Raw genomic sequence first — 17,017 nt, 5'->3', positions numbered from 1 at the left:
TATATCTTCCTTGGAGAAATGTCTATTTAGGTCTTCTGCCCATTTTTGGATTGGGTTCAGGAACAAGACAAGGTTGCCCACTCTCACCACTATTATTCAACATAGTTTTGGAAGTTTTAGCCACAGCTAAAACTGAGAAGAAAAAGAAATAAAGAAAAGAAAAGAAAAAGAAAAAGAAATAAAAGTACAAAGGATTAATCTTCAAAACATACAAGCAACTCATGCAGCTCAATATCAAATCCATTTTTTTACTGTCCATGTATATGCCACGAGGCACTGAAATTCCCTGGTACCCTATCACATTCTAAGAAATATGAATCCCAGTACCTTATGATTCCCTCTCTCATGTACCTAAGAGAGCCCCTAAACCTCTTGAGGGAAACATGTTCTTTGTATCATGCCTGGTTTGTTGCTTTTAAACTTCATTCTGTTCTACTAACAGAACTAGGAAACTGAATATGTCTTGCACTTTAAATTATTTATAATTCAGTCATTTACTGAGCACTTACTCTCTATAAGCACTCATACTTCATACAAGGCACTGGGCTACACACTGTGAAAGATACAGAAATGAGTAAGACATAGTACTGACCCTCATGAGTCTTTGAATGTAAAATGAGAGATAAGACATATCACAAAAAACTCCAATCTAAGAAATACTGTTATAAGTGTTGTAATAATGGTAATAGACATTGTGCAATTTCAAAACATGAAAGTGGTAGTATTTGAGCTAGAAATTAAAGAATGAACAGAAATTTGTCATTGGAAAATTGGAACAAAGGGATTACAAATAGATGGAATAGCTTGAGCAAAGGCATGATAATAGAAGAAAACAGTAGCTAATAACCACAACTACCATTTATTAAGCACTTATTATGTGCTAGGCACTGTTCCAAATGCTTTAATACATTATCCCATTTAATCTTCATAACAACCATATGAAGTAAATAATACTATTATTTCCATATTGCAGACGAAGAAGCCTAAGATTAGAAAGGTAATAATATTAGTAAATGATAATAGTAAATATTATTTAAAACTCCTTTTTTGGCTATCAAATTTAAAAGACAGCTGCATAATGCAGTAATTATAAATCTGTGTTGATGAGCATACAAAGCATTAAGATGTAATTTGTATGACAATAACAGCACAAAAGGAGGGAGGAGGGAAAGGAGCTATATACGAGCATATAATATTTTTAATAATATTGAAATTAAGTTGGTACTAATCTGAACTAGATTGTTATAAATTGAGGCATTAATTGTAACCCATAACGTAACCACTAAAAAGAAGCTCAAAATAATAGTAAAAGAAAGGACAAGGGAATAAAAATAGTACACTAAAAATATCTATTTAACACAATAGAGGACAGTAATGAAGGGACAAAAAAGACCTAAAATTTATAGAAAGAAAATAGCAATATATCAGATGTAAATCCTACCTTATCAATAATTTCATTAAATGTACATGGATGAAATATTCCAATTAAAAGGCACAGGTTGGCAAAAGGAACCCCCCAAAAATGATCCAAATAAATATATCATGTCTACAAAAGACACAATTTTGATTCAGAGACACAAACAGATTGAAAGTAAAAGGATTTTACATACAGTTGACACTTGAACAAAATGGGTTTGAACTGCATGGGTCCACTCATACATGGATTTTTTTCCAATAAATACATACTACAGTGCTATACAATCTGCTATTGATTGAATCCATGGATGCAGAATCATGGATAGAGAGGACTGACTCTAAAGTTATACACAGATTTTTGACTGTGCGGGTGGTCAGGGCCCCTAGTCCCCATGTTGTTCTAGGGTCAACTGTATACAGATATATCATGCAAACAGTAACCAAAAGAGAGCTAGAGTGGCTATACTTCTAACAGACAAAATATATTTGACTTTAAGACAAAAAGCATTATGAGAGGTAAAGAAGGACTTTTATAACAATAAAAGTATCAATCTATCAAGAATATATAACAATTGTAAACATACATGTACCTAACAGCAGAGCCCCAAATATATATGAAGCAAAAACTGACAGAACTGAAGGAAGAAACAGACAATCCAACAATGATAGCTGGAGACTTGAATAAACACTTTCAATAATGGATAGAACAACTAGACAGAAGATCAACAAGAAAATGAAAGACTTTAACAACACTGTAAACCTCCTAGACATAACAGACATCTATAGAACACTCCACCCATTGACAGCAGAATACACATTCTTCTCAAGTGTACATGGAACGTTCTCCAGGATAGACCATGTTAGTCCATAACACAAGTCTCAATAAATTTAACAGTTCTGAAATCACCCAAAGTATAATGTAATTGAAAGGAATTAAAGAAGACCAAATAAATGAAAAGACATCCTGTATTCATGAATTGGAAGACTTAATATTGTTAAGATGGCAATATCCCCCAAATTGATCTACAGATTCCATGCAGTCTTATCAAAATCCCAGTCAGCTTTTTGAAGAAATTGAAAAGCCCTTCCTAAAACTCATATGGAAATGCAAAGTTCCAGAACAGCCAAAATAATCTTGAAAAAGAACAAAGCTGGAGGACTCCCACTTCCTAATTTCAAAATGTATTAAAAGCTACAGACTAAAATCAAGACTATGGGTGGGATTCCCTGGTGGTCCAGTGGTTAAGAATCCACCTTCCAATGCAGGGGACGCGGGTTCGATTGCTGGCTGGGGGACTAAGATCCCACATGCCATGGGATCTATGCCCATGTGCCGCAACAACTGAGCCTGTGTGCCACAACTAGAGAGCCCACAAGCCACAACTACAGAGCCCACGCGCTCTGGAGCCCATGTGCCACAACTAGAGAGAAGCCCATGTGCCACAATGAAGAGCCTGCACACCACAACAAAAGACCCCACGTGCCACAACTAAGACCCAACACAGCCAAAAATAAATAAATAGATCAGAGATAATCTCAGAGATTACAAATACACAAAAAGGAGCAACAAACTTACAAAAAAAGGAAAAAAGGGGCTTCCCTGGTGGCGCAGTGGTTGGGAGTCCGCCTGCCGATGCAGGGGACGTGGGTTCATGCACCAGTCCGGGAGGATCCCACGTGCTGCGGAGCGGCTGGGCCCGTGAGCCATGGCCGCTGAGCCTGCACGTCCAGAGCCTGTGCTTTGCGGCGGGGGGGGGCCACGTAAACCACAAAAAAAAAAAAAAAAAAAAGGAAAAAAGAGGACAGGTACTGGTCTAAGGATAGACATATAGACTAATGGAATAGGAGTGAAAGTTCAGAAATAAACCCACAGATTTATGGACACTTCATTTTCAATAAGGGAATCAAGACAAATCAATTGGAGCAGAAGAGTCTTTTCAACAAATATGTCAGGACACCTGGATATCCATGTACAAAAGAATGAAGTTAGATCCCTACCTCACACATATACAAAAATTAACTCAAAATGGATCAAAGACCTATATTTAAGATGTAAAACTAGAAGACTTTTATATGAAAACATAAGCATAAATTTTATTTTTCTTTTTTTGCGGTACACGGGCCTCTCACTGTTGTGGCCTCTCCCGTTGCGGAGCACAGGCTCCAGACGCGCAGGCTCAGCAGCCATGGCTCACGCACCCAGCTGCTCCGCGGCATGTGGGATCTTCCCAGACTGGGGCACGAACCCGTGTCCCCTGCATCAGCAGGCGGACTCTCAACCACTGCACCACCATGTAAGCCCAAGCATAAATTTTAATGACCTTGGATTAGGCTTCTTAAATATGACACCTAAAGCAAAAGCAACCAAAGAAAAAGTAAATAAAGTGAATGTCATCAAAATTTTAAAGTTTTGCACTTCAAAGAACACTATCAAGAAATTGAGATGACAATTCACAGAATGGAAGAAAATATTTACAAATCATATACCTGATAATCAACCAGTAACCAAAATATATACAGAACCCTTACAATTCAACAATAAAAAGAAAAATAATCCAATTTAAAAACGGACAAAGGATTTGAATAGACATATTTCTAAAGAAGATATGCAAATGACCAATAAGCACATGAAAAGATGCTCAATATCATTAGTCATCAAAAAGTGTAAATTAAAACTACAATGCAAGATCACTTCATAATAATTAGGATGGCTATAAGCAAAAACAGTAACAAGTGTTGACGAGGGCGTAGAGAAATTGGAACCCTCATACATTGCTGGTGGGAATGTAAAATGGTACAACAACTTTTGAAAATAGTCTGGCGGTCTCTCAAAATAGTAAGCATAGTGACCATATGACCCAGTAATTCTACTCTCAGGTATATACCCAGTATCTACCCAGTAGAATTGGAAGCATATTTTCACTCAAAACATCACATACAAATGTTCATAGCAACACTATTCATATTATCCAAAAGGTGAAAACAGCCCAAATGACCATCAACTTATGAATGGGTAAACAAAAAGTGGTATATTGATACAATGGAATACTGTTCAATCATAAAAGGAATGAAGTAGTGATACATGCTATAACGTGGATGAACTCTGAAAACATTATGCTAAGTGAAAGAAGTCAGACACAAGAGGCCACACTTTTTATGATTCCATTTATATGAAATTGTCCAGAAGAGGCAAGTCCATAGAGACAGAAATTAGATTAGTAGATTAGCAGCTGAAAAATTCCAATGGCATTTTTCACAGAGATAGAAAGAGCAACTGTAAAATTTGTATGGAACTACAAAAGACCCCGAATAGCCAAAGCAATCTTGAAAGAGAAGAATAAAACTGGAGGCATCACATTTCTTGATTTCAAACTATACTACAAAGCTATGGTAATCAAAATAGTATGGTACTGATATAAAAATAGACACACAGACTAATAGAACAGGATTAAGAGCCCAGAAATAAATCCCTGCATATACTGTCAACTAGTATTTGACAAGGGAGCCAAGAAATTGATAAGTGCTGTTGAGAAACTGAATAACCACATTCAGAAGAATAAAATTGGATCCCTATCTTATACCACTCACAAAAATTAACTCAAAATGGATTAAAGACTTAAACATAAGACCTGAAACCATAAACTCCTAGAAGAAAACATAGGGTCAAAACTCCTTGACATTTGTCTTCACACAATTTTTTGGATATGACACCAAAAGCACAAGCAACAAAAGCAAAACTTAAGAAGCAGAACTACATCTAACTAAAAACCTTCTGTACAGCAAAAGAAACAATCAATAAAATGGAACAACAACTTACAGAATGTGAGAAAATATTTGCAAATCATATATGTGATAAGGAGTTAACATCCAAAGTATATAAAGAACTCACACAACTCAATAGCAAAAAAACAATCTGGTTGACAAATAGGCAGAGGACCTGAATACACACTTTTCCAAAGAAGACATACAGATGGCCAACAGACACATGAAAACATGCTCAACATCACTAATCATCAGGGAAATGCAAATCAAAACCACAGTGAGATATCACCTCACACCTGTCAGAATGGCTATCACCAAAAACAAGAGATAAGAAGTGTTGGTGAGGATGTGGAAAAAAAGGAACCCTCGTGCACTCTTGGTGGGAATCTAAATTGGTATAGGCACTAAGGAAAACAGTATGGAGGTTCACCAAAATTTTTTAAATAGAATTACCGTATGATCCAGCCATCCCACTTCTGGGTATATATATAAAGGAAATGAAAACAGGATCTCAAAGGGATAGCTGCACTCTCATGTTCATTGCAGCATTATTCACAACCTACTCAAGGCCTCATTAATTAGAAAGGGGCAGAATTGGGAAATGGACCCCTATGTGTATAGAGCATAGGGTGCGTGTGTGTGTGTGTGTGTGTGTGTGTGTGTGTGTGTCTGACTCTAAAGCCTATGCCGGTAGCCTCTAATGCTACCTCTCCACTTCAAAATATGGTTATGAGTTGTTATTGTTGTTTATAATTAAATTATTTAAAAATAGGTAATGCGTGCATATGGTACACAATGTGAAAAGTAAAAAGAAACAGAGAAACAGTGAAAAATAAGTATAAAATAGTCTCCTTCTCACTCTTGTCCCCCAGCCACCCAGGAGACAACCACTGCTAACAGTTGCTTTTCAAATTAAAAAAAAATTTTATTTTCACAAAAGTGGTTTGCCCCTGCATCATTTCATAGCCCATGTAACCCTGAGCCATGTTATTATGGATTCCTACTCTAATTTTTAAATTTTTCTGTGTAAAACATTCTTCAAAATTGATCCCATAGTAAACATGATAAAAACAGCTCATAGTGCATTGCAAATGCTAATGCTTTTCAGACATTAATTGTTCAGTTTAGCTAATCAAGCTTAGTGACACAGCATATTCTAATTCTTTTATATTTTCTATTTCAATGACGTAACTTCTTTTTACAATAAGATGGAACATCTGTCTGATGAAAAATGGGCCATTATTATTCATCTGAAGCCACGAAGGCAGTTTCAGGGGAGATTTACATTTATTTCCTCTACAGTGCCTAGCATAATGCATTAAATATAGTAAAAAACAAAAACAAGACAAAATTTTTTAAAAACACAATAAATATGTTGAATGAGTAACTAAATAATGAAGAGAATAGTACATGGTTTATTGACTAGTTCTTGCTTGCAATATCCCTTGCGTGACAATCCAGTATAATGACTTTAGCACAATGGCACTTTGTTGCCAAAGTTATTCAATTTCAGATTCATCTGAGTCTTGAACTTGAAACAACAAATAATCTGAAATATTGTCAAGGACATTGCTTTCTTACATAAATATATTAAAGCATTCACCTCAGGAAAGACCACCCATTCTAGTTCCCTTGAAAAGAGTTATAGAAAAAGCAGATGGCTGTATTCAAGGTGGTAAGGGGGAGGGGAGTGCATTGTCCTTATTTTAAATAAGTCAAAAACTGCGGTACATGTATTTGATGTGTAAACTTATAATGTTCAGTCTTTTCAATGATATTACCTTTTTCCCTGGAGTTTAGGAGAAAACAAGCCACATGTAGATAAAAGATTATGAGCCTACTAAATATATCATCTATCACTGCATTGAATTGTTTATGGCGGTATACTCAGTCACAGAGCATTTGTTCTCATTTTGTCACTAATTAGTATATAATATAACTGAATTTACTACGTATAAGTTTCATTATAGGACTTCCACTATTGTGACACACTCTAGCATCAAGGACATGGGAATTTTACAACAAAAGAAAATTAAAGTACCACACAACAGTTAAGATACAATCCACTACTTTTTCCTTAAAAAAAAAAAACTTGTCCTTCAGAACATATCAAGGAAAGAATTTTTTTTAATGGAACTTGCTATGGACTGAATTGTGTCCCCCAAAATTCATATGTTGAAACTCTAATCCCTAATGTGACAGTATTTGGAAATGGGGCCTTTAGGGAGTAATAAGGTTTACATGAGGTCATGAGGGTGCGGTCTTCATGATGGCATCAGTGCCCTTATAAGGAGAGACACCAAAGAGTTCTCTCTCTCTCTTTCTCTTTTCCCTTGCCACGTGAGGACACAGCAAGAAGGCAGCTAGCAGCAACCAGAAAGAGAGTGCTCACCAGGACCCGACCCTGTTGATGCCCTGATCTTGGGCTTCCCAGTCTCCAGAACCGTGAAAAAATAAATGTCTGTTGTTTAAGCCACTCAGTCTATGGTATTTTGTTATGGCAGCCCAAGCTGACTAAGAAAAAACATATTAAAGAATTTGGAGATAAAACCTTAAGCAAGTCAGCACCTTATCAGTGAGGTATTATGGGAAGAGCACTGGACGGGATGTAAGGGGTGCGTTCGGTTATATACAGCCTGGGCTTCATGACTGACTTCTTGTGTGACCTTGAACACACTGGTTCCACATCTCTATAATTAGGGGACTGGATGAGCTCCCATTATGGCCACTGTGCAGCACCACCCCGACTCCCACTCTGACCATGACTGTGCCTGGGGACTGTAGTCACTAATGACACTGCAGTAACTAGGTGAGACATGAAGAAGTAATCACTGAAGGCAAGGACGAAGAGAATAACACAATGTAGTGTATAAATTGCCACTCTAACATGATATATAAGGCAAGATGCATAACTGAGATGAGCATTTATGAAACCTGCTTCAAAAACAAAGATCAAAATGGAATTCCGCAGCACCATCGCCATCTCTTTGTACTAGGGTTTAAGATGTACAGAAAGATGAAAAGAATGCAGATACACCAGAAAAAGAAAGCTGCAGCCACAGAAAAAACAGTGGTCATTCAACTCCTTTCTACTCTTCATTATCGTGTAAAATGATTTTTCCAAGATAAAGTATAAGAAAGGGGCTTCCCTGGTGGCACAGTGGTTAAGAATCTGCCTGCCAATGCAGGGGACACGGATTCGAGCCCTGGTCCAGGAAGATCCCACATGCTGTGGAGCAACTAAGTCCGTGCGCCACAAGTATGGAGCCTGCGCTCTAGAGCTCACGAGCCACAACTGCTGAAGCCCACGTGCCACAACTACTGAAGCCCACATGCATAGAGCCCACGCTCTGCAACAAGAGAAGCCACCGCAATGAGAAGCCCATGCACCGCAACAGAGTAGCTCCCACTCACCACAACTAGAGAAAGCCTGTGTGCAGCAACGAAGACCCAACTCAGCCAAAAATAAATAAATAAATAGTTATTTTTTAAAAAAGTATAAGAAAGGGTATAATTGCGTAGAGAAAAGAGAATGTGAGATACTAACCCAGGACACAGTAGTGTCGTCAGCAAAAAATTTGTCTTCCACTTAATACCTCTAAATGCTGAGGAAGTAAAGGACAGAAGACTTACTGGAGCAACTGGATTTAGTCCACTTTACAAATACTTTATAGTAACTAACACACAACTACATTTTGCTAGGTCAGCTAAAATTCCCCATGCAATTTCTGAATTTTTAATTTTACAGCTTTTTAATTTCTACATTTAACACACCAACTTACTGGAATAATAACAGTTGCAATGCTTACTCATATACATCTTAGCAGATACGTATCCAGCAGAGGTTCCCAGAAGGACCCATAACAGAATAGCACTGGTCATTAAAGCACCTCGATTGGCAGGGGAAAGGAAACCAAGACAAGCCAGAACTAAAGGCACAAAAGAGAAATATCAAACCAGTGACAATAATGGCCTCAAAAGCACATAGGACTTTATAATAAAGACAACCTTATGAAGATATTTTTATGAAACAGCATACAAGGAAATTCTCTGAAGTTATTCTCTTAGCTAATTTTTTTGACAATTTTTTCTTAATGAAAAAGTCTGATTTTCCATACAAGGCAAATGATATGTTTTCAATTTAGCCTTTAATCTCACTGTTTAAATCAAAATTAAACAAAAGATCTTCCCCTTCCCTACTCCAGTAGTCACTGCATAAACAGCAAATCATTTTTCCCACAAAAATTTCCTTCTGTTTCCTTTTATTCAAGGTAAGGGGGAAAAAATCAAAGTGAGACTTGGTCTCAGGAAAATATAACCTTAAGAGCTAAATTTTGAAATTATCACTGACATCTGAAACAGCTAATAAGACATTTATTTACAGCAGCTTTGTTTGTGAAAATCAGCACTCTGGTTATCACAAACTGACAAACTCCATTTTTAGTTGCTAAATGAAGGCAGCCAGAGTTCCTCAGCCACTGTAAGCCTACTAACGATGCCATTGCGCTTATACATTTAAAGACCAGCACTCAGGCTTGCCATAGCATTTCAAAATGCTAGTCTTTGAATTATAACTCCCTGAGTTCATTTAAAATATGATTCTACCCACATGCTGATTTTCAAGAACGCATCTACCTTGCAAAGCAAGGAACAAGTGTATTAGACATTACAATAAATTACTCAAAACTGAAGAAGCTATGAAAGTTCCTTGATATAGGAACATATTCAGACTCATATCCTTAATTTGAGAAGGAAGAAATATAAGTACTATAAAACACACATTTCCTTAAACTTTAGGGTAGAATTTTCAAAGTTCTTTTGTACACATGAATCAAAGTTTAACATATGTTAGCAGCTCACTAAGAATGTTGAAGAAGACACATATTGATCTGAGATTACTCACATAAAGTAATAAATGTCATAATCAAAACTTGTGCTCTTGACCCAGGAAAACTGACAGCAACATTCTACTCCTTGGAGGTCTGAATACATCCCCATGAACCAGCTTCCAACCAAATTCCTTCTGGGCATCTTCCTGCATATGAGAAAGTCTTTAATAAACACGGGAGTTACTAGGACAGAAAGTTACAAGAGCTCTGAAAGTTAGAGAAAAATGAATTTTCCTCTAGAGACAGACTAGCTGGAAACCAATGGCTCATTTTGGTTACAGTAGGTCTCTGGCAGGTATGTGACCCTGTCATACAAATGAGCTATTCCCTTACCTTAAGTTTTGCATTGGAGGGAGTGTGTTAATTATATAAAGGACACAACTGGCTTGATTTTCATGAAGAAAGCAACACGATTTAACATACATAAAAGATTCAACCAAGGGGCTTCCTGGTGGCGCAGTGGTTAAGAATCCGCCTGTCAATGCAGGGGACAAGGGTTCAATCCCTGGTCCGGGAAGATCCCACATGCTGCGGAGCAACTAAGCCCGTGTGCCACAACTACTGAAGCCTGCGTGCCTAGAGCCCGTGCTTCACAACAAGAGAAGCCACCACAGTGAGAAGCCCGCGCACTGCAACAAAGAGTAGCCCCCGCTCACCACAACTAGAGGAAGACCGCGCACAGCAACAAAGACCAACGCAGCCAAAAATAAATTAATTAATTAAAAAAAAAAGATTCAACCAATTCTATAGAAATTAAACGTTCATCAATACACAAATGATTACAAGAGTCAAAACAGTATAAATTGATAAAACTAAATTTACCCTAAATTGTAGTATTTTGCAGTGTTTCGTATACTTATCTCATGCTGCAAATTAATGAAAATCTTAAATAATGATATTTTGAAAGGTCAGAAACATGAAAAGGAATATAACCAAAGAGTTGATAGCAAATAACTCTCTAATAAACTTACCTGTACTTTTTAAGAATCAACACAACACTCTGTACTTCGATTCAGCATAATATGCAAAATTACTAGACATCAAAATGCATTGTATTCAAGGTGTTATACTCTAAGTAGAAATATAACATTGAGAACTGGGCAAAGCAGGCACTCAAATATTTGCTGAATCAAATATGTGCATTTTTACTTACGGGAAAACTCATCTAATTATATCTGATAACATCTTTATGGAGAGTCCTTAATATGATCATAGCCACCATTCCAGATAAGAAGACAGCAATAACAACGGAATTCATAATACTAGAAAACATAAAGAAGGAAAAAGAGAAGTTAAATCTCAAGTTTCTTATTTGAATACTAAAAAGAAAATGTGTGCACACGTAAAAGAAAGACATTCAAATTATCATTATGTCGATCAGTTTTCTAAGGTTAAATGTGGATCAAAGGCTGAATACATCAATATATTAAATGAACTTAAAGCTCTACCACAAGGGGTTTCTCTGGTGGCGCAGTGGTTAAGAATCCGCCTGCCAATGCAGGAGACACGGGTTCGAGTCCTGGTCCGGGAAGATTCCCACATGCCACGGAGCAACTAAGCCCATGCACCACAACTACTGAGCCTGTGCTCTAGAGCCCGTGAGCCACAACTGCTGACGCCCGTGTGCCTAGAGCCCGTGCTCCGCAACAAGAGAAGCCACCGCAATGAGAAGCCTGCGCACCGCAACGAAGAGTAGCCCCTGCTCACCGCAACTAGAGAAAGCCCGCGAACAGCAACGAAGACCCAACGCAGCCAAAAACAAATAAATATTTTTTTTTTTAAAACAAAACTCTATCAGGGCTTCCATGGTGGCGCAGTGGTTGAGAGTCCGCCTGCCGATGCAGGGGACATGGGTTTGTGCCCCGGTCCGGGAGGATCCCACATGCCGCGGAGCGGCTGGGCCCGTGAGCCATGGCCGCTGAGCCTGCGCGTCCGGAGCCTGTGCTCCGCAGCGGGAGAGGCCACAACAGTGAGAGACCTGCGTACCGCAAAAAAACAAAACAAAACAAAAAAAACAGCTCTATCACAAATGTGCATTACAAATAAATCAGTAGAAGCAACACTATTCTTAAGGTTATTTTAGAACTTTGTAAGAGTACATTCCCAAAAAGAAACAAGGGGAAATGAATAAGATCAGGAACACAGACGTAGTTCCAGAACATGAAACTGAGAATGGAAGTTCAGGAATCAATGTTGAATTGATGACTGACTGACTGACTTCTTAGCTGATGGACTAAGGCTTTTAACTCTATCAAGTCTTTATCAAGCTTCGGGGTAAAGACCCCATGGACCACTTACCTACCATCTCTTACATACTGTTTCCAAAACTGAATCTTAAAATCTATGCCCAAATCAAAATCAAGACCTTCTGCCATCCCACTGCCCAGACAAATCCAGACACATCAAAAAAGTTTCACCAGAATCTTTGAAAAGGCCAGCACTGTTTTAGAAAAATGCCTTTAAGATAATGTCTAAAATATCTGTTAAATGTCATAAGTAAATTAGCTTGAGACAGAAACTAAAGTACATTTATTGTTACATTATAAATATTAATACTACTAGAGATTAGCCCCACAATCTATCTGGATGCCCTTCGCTTTCACAACCCCTTTAAAGAAAGCACTTAAATAAATTTTATCCAGGGACTTCCCTGGTGGTCCAGCGGTAAAGAATCCACCTTACAATGCAGGGAATGTGGGTTCCATCCCTGGTCAGGGAACTAAGATCCCACATGTCGTGGAGCAACTAAGCCCACGTACCACAACTACTGAGCTCGTGCACCTCAACTAGAGAGCCTGTGTGCCGCAAACTACAGAGCCTATGCACTCTGGAGCCCATGCACCACAACTAAAGAAGAGAAAACCTGCACGCCACAACTAGACAGAAGACCACAACAAAAGATCCCGCATGCCTCAATGAAGATCCCATGTGCCACAACCAAGACACAATGCAGCCAATAATAAATAAAATAAATGATAAGTAAATCTTTAAAGAAATAATAAGTAAATAAAGTTTATCTGAAGAGAGTTCTGGGTGGTGTGACAAAATGGGACCTGGACTATTGCCCAAACAGAAGATTTTCTAGAAAAGCTACAATATGATAATAATAATGAGGAGGAGAAGGAGGTAGAGGAGAAGGAAGAATAAGGATAGAAACAGGAGGAGAAGGGGGTGCTATTCTCACTTTAAAGGCGATAGCACTGTAAATCAACTATACTTCAATAAAATAAAATTTTTTAAAAATAAAGGCAATGGCATATAAGGAAAATCATCACCTCAGAAGACCATACTCATAGAATCACACCTTTCCTTACTTTCATCTTTACCTTTATAGTCTTCTTCCATCCAAAACTGGTTTATTATAGGATATGAGGATAACGGGAAAAAAATACTACATACACAGGTTCACCTATTTCTCGTCGGCTTCTCTGATCAGTCTCCTAAGTCACTAACTGAAGATCCTACTCTCGTTGTCAGCGCTTTATGACAGCCCCAATCATCACGTTCTCAGTTGGTCCATCCTTCGATTTCATGTTGAAACTACTCCTTCCACAGTCATGAAGGACTCCTAACTCTGTGGTCTGTCCTGTTGAAGATTCCTGAGGAATCAAGTCCCTTCACTCTGAATCCACTAGAATATAAGCTTCCTGCGAGCAGAAGCCTGTTGGCCTTATGCACCGCCATGTCTGAGAGCCTCTCCTAGTGCTTGGCACCCTAATAGGGATGAAAAAGAACATGTGGAGAATGAATCCACCTTCACTCACAGACATTATCTCAACACAGTCCTCTCGTCTATATGACCTGCCTTGACCACTTGCAATGTTTTGGTTTCTCAATCTTTTCATCTTTCTCTGCTCTCTTCCCAGTCTTTCATGACATCCTGACTTTCCTCCACCCCAGCTGGTTACTGCTTTCTCTTACACTCTAGTTTGCTCAGACTTTGACCCCACAAATGAAAGCGTCTCTCCTGTTTTCATTCCATCTTTTGCACAGTGTCCACAGCCACAGCCCTATCCTGCCTACTTCCCAGCATGGACTACTCTTTACGTGCAGACATCTTATCTCTAGGACATCTCAGCCTTCTCCTTCCCCTCAGCATAAACATTAGTATATTTAAAACAGATTTTCCTTTTTTCTTTCTCTTTGCATATGTGGAGAGGTGGGGGAGAGGAAGGAGAAGGGAACTTAGCCACAGAGAAGAAAAAATGTCACTCAAGATCATCTTGGATGGGGGTGGGGGGAGGGGGAACTGGATGAAGGTGGTCAAAAGGTACAAACTTGCAGTTATAAGATGAAGTACTAGGGATATAATGTACAACATGGTTAATATAATTAACACTGCTGTACGTTATGTATGAAAGTTGTTAAACAGTAAATCCTCGGAGTTTTCATCATGAGGAAAAAATCTTTTTCTATTTCTTTAATTTTGTATCTATAGGAGATGATAGATGTTCACTAAACTTACTGTGGTCATCAATGTAAGTCAAATCATACAGTACTTTAAACTCATACAGTACCGTATGTCAATTATATCTCAATAAAACTAAAAGGAAAAAAAGATCATCTCTGGTGACAAAATAATTTTTAAAATACATATATGTATGTATGTGTGTGTGTGTTTGTATACATTTCCTACCAGGAAGCTACTTATTCTTTATTTCATAAAGTGCTTACCTAAACCACTGAATGCTGCTGGTATGAGACATGGACTCCAAAATATAATCCCATCTAGAACCCCACTTGATATGTTTGTTTTCCTAAAAACAAAAATACAAAATCACATGACCAAACTTTAACTGACTTTTTACTGGTTATAATCCTAAAACAGACAGAAAGTTATTCTGCCTGTACTTTCTCTATTTCTTTACTGCTAAATTCATGGAATCATGCAATCTAGCCTGATATTTTTTATCATTTTTTTATTTACTGATATTCTATCTCATTTCAGAAAGGGACTAGGAAAAAAATAATTTTAGCTTACTGCTGTTCACCAGATATAGCACCTTTTCGCTACTATTTTTCTGTAACCCTAAATCCACCCCATACTTCATTTCCTTTTGTCCAGACCACATTTTCACCTTAACTGCAACTTCATACCATGCTTACAAAGGTATATGTAATGTCACTGTAGTTTTGTTTGTAAATTTAAAAACGTAGAAACAACCAAAAATTCCCATCAGAATGGGAATAAATAAACTGTGGTAATCCATGCTAAGGAATACTACGTAACCATTAAAAGGTATGATGTGCATCTATAGGTGACAATATGTCTATGAAATAGCATTAAGCGAAAAAAGAAAGGTGAAAAGTATATGGTAAGACAAGTTATGTACAGCAAGATTCCATTCCCCCCACAAAATTATATTCATATTTTGTAGATGCAGACATTTTTCTGGAAGAAAAAATAATGGTTATACTTTTGGAGCGAGAGACTAGAAATTGGGGGGAGGGTACTAAAGGAAGGGCGAATTTTACTTATACATTTTCTATATGGTTTGCAGTCTTCACCACATACAAGTATTATCAATATTATTATTTAAATTGAACTCAACATTTGAACTAAAAGACAACTTGCGTCACTGCAACACACAAAATCCACCTCCTGCAAATAGGTTTATTATTAGGGTATTTTGTTTAATTAGAAAACAGTATTCAATTTCAGTCATTATTTCTTATGGAATATTTTAATATTTTACATTTTTGTATGTTAAGCATTTTGAAATATTTTAGCAATGAATTGATAAAAGTTGTTTTAATACTGTAGTGCTCAGTACAGAACAAAACACAAGAAAATATAATCACCAGCTGTTTCTGCTGGTGTGCAGTCAAACTCAACCTTTCAATAGCTTTCTTATAAAATATCCCCAATAAATGATCTTAAATGATAATCCCCAGTAAACATTTAAACCATTAATGCAGTATTATCACCCCTTAAATTAATGGCATGCTCTTAGCAAAAGGAAAACACTGGTACAAGTTTACCAAGTTATGTTTGAAATGACTTATTATTTAAAATTAGGTATCTTTAAGTGTTTTTTCTGAAGTTTGGGGGTGGGTATGAAGCAAGCCAATATACACTGCTTTAAAAAAAACTGAAATGATGGGTTTTAATTGAACAATGGATTTTAGTTGACACCTGATGACCTGGTGATCATGGTTAACATTATCCATGAAAGGTCAGGTTGACATTATGTGTCTACTGATGTGAGCTATCACTTTTGTGGTCTTCCTGTCGAGAATCCATGGCCTGAGCCTGGTCATGAAGAACCATCAGACAGACGCAGGTTGATGGTCATCCTACAGACTGTAAGGTCTGTACTCTCCAAAAATTTTAAGAGGGACTTCCCTGGTGGCGCAGTGGTTAAGAATCTGCCTGCCAATGCAGGGGACACGAGTTCGAGCCCTGGTCCGGGAAGATTCCACATGCCGTGGAGCAACTAGGCCCGTGCACCACACTACTGAGCCTACACTCTAGAGCCTGTGAGCCACAACTACTGAGTCCACGTGCCACAACTACTGAAGCCTGTGCTCTAGAGCACTTGAGCCACAACTACTGAGCCTTCGTGCCACAACTACTGAAGCCTGTGCGCCTAGAGCCCGTGCTCCGCAACAAGAGAAGCCACCACAATGAGAAGCCCGCACACCGCAACGATGAGTATCCTCCTTTCTCCACAACTAGAGAAAGCCCACACACAGCAATGAAGATCCAACACAGCCAAAAATAAATAAATAAAAAATAATTTTTTAAAAAAAATTTCAAGAATATGAAACACAAGGAAAGACTAAAGAACTGGCCCAGTTTGGAGGAGATCAAAAACTAAACATAACATGTAATCCTGGATAGGATAGTGAACCAGAAAGGAGAAAAGTGACATTGTTGGCCAGCTGGTGAAATCTGAATGGATGAATGTGAATCAGATGGTAATGCAATGCCAATATTGATTCAGAGT

General features: G+C 37.9%; 1 protein-coding gene across 1 annotated transcript in view; it reads right to left on the bottom strand.

Annotated features, from left to right (window-relative positions):
* LOC112414456 (transmembrane 9 superfamily member 2-like) overlaps positions 1–17,017 on the bottom strand; it is a gene marked incomplete at its 5' end in the record, with an annotated part of 70,588 nt that overhangs the window by 38,348 nt on the left and 15,223 nt on the right. The window contains 6 exon segments of the mRNA XM_024766959.1: positions 8,726–8,783; positions 8,988–9,107; positions 10,082–10,117; positions 10,120–10,213; positions 11,221–11,329; positions 14,742–14,824. Coding sequence (XP_024622727.1) covers positions 8,726–8,783; positions 8,988–9,107; positions 10,082–10,117; positions 10,120–10,213; positions 11,221–11,329; positions 14,742–14,824 — 500 coding nt within the window.

This window comes from Neophocaena asiaeorientalis, unplaced genomic scaffold (genome assembly GCF_003031525.2).
Source record: "Neophocaena asiaeorientalis asiaeorientalis breed wild unplaced genomic scaffold, Neophocaena_asiaeorientalis_V1.1 scaffold992, whole genome shotgun sequence".
NCBI classification, from domain to species: Eukaryota; Metazoa; Chordata; class Mammalia; order Artiodactyla; family Phocoenidae; genus Neophocaena; species Neophocaena asiaeorientalis.
Note: the sequence above shows the minus strand (reverse complement) of the source record. Positions and strands in the feature narration are given on the sequence as shown.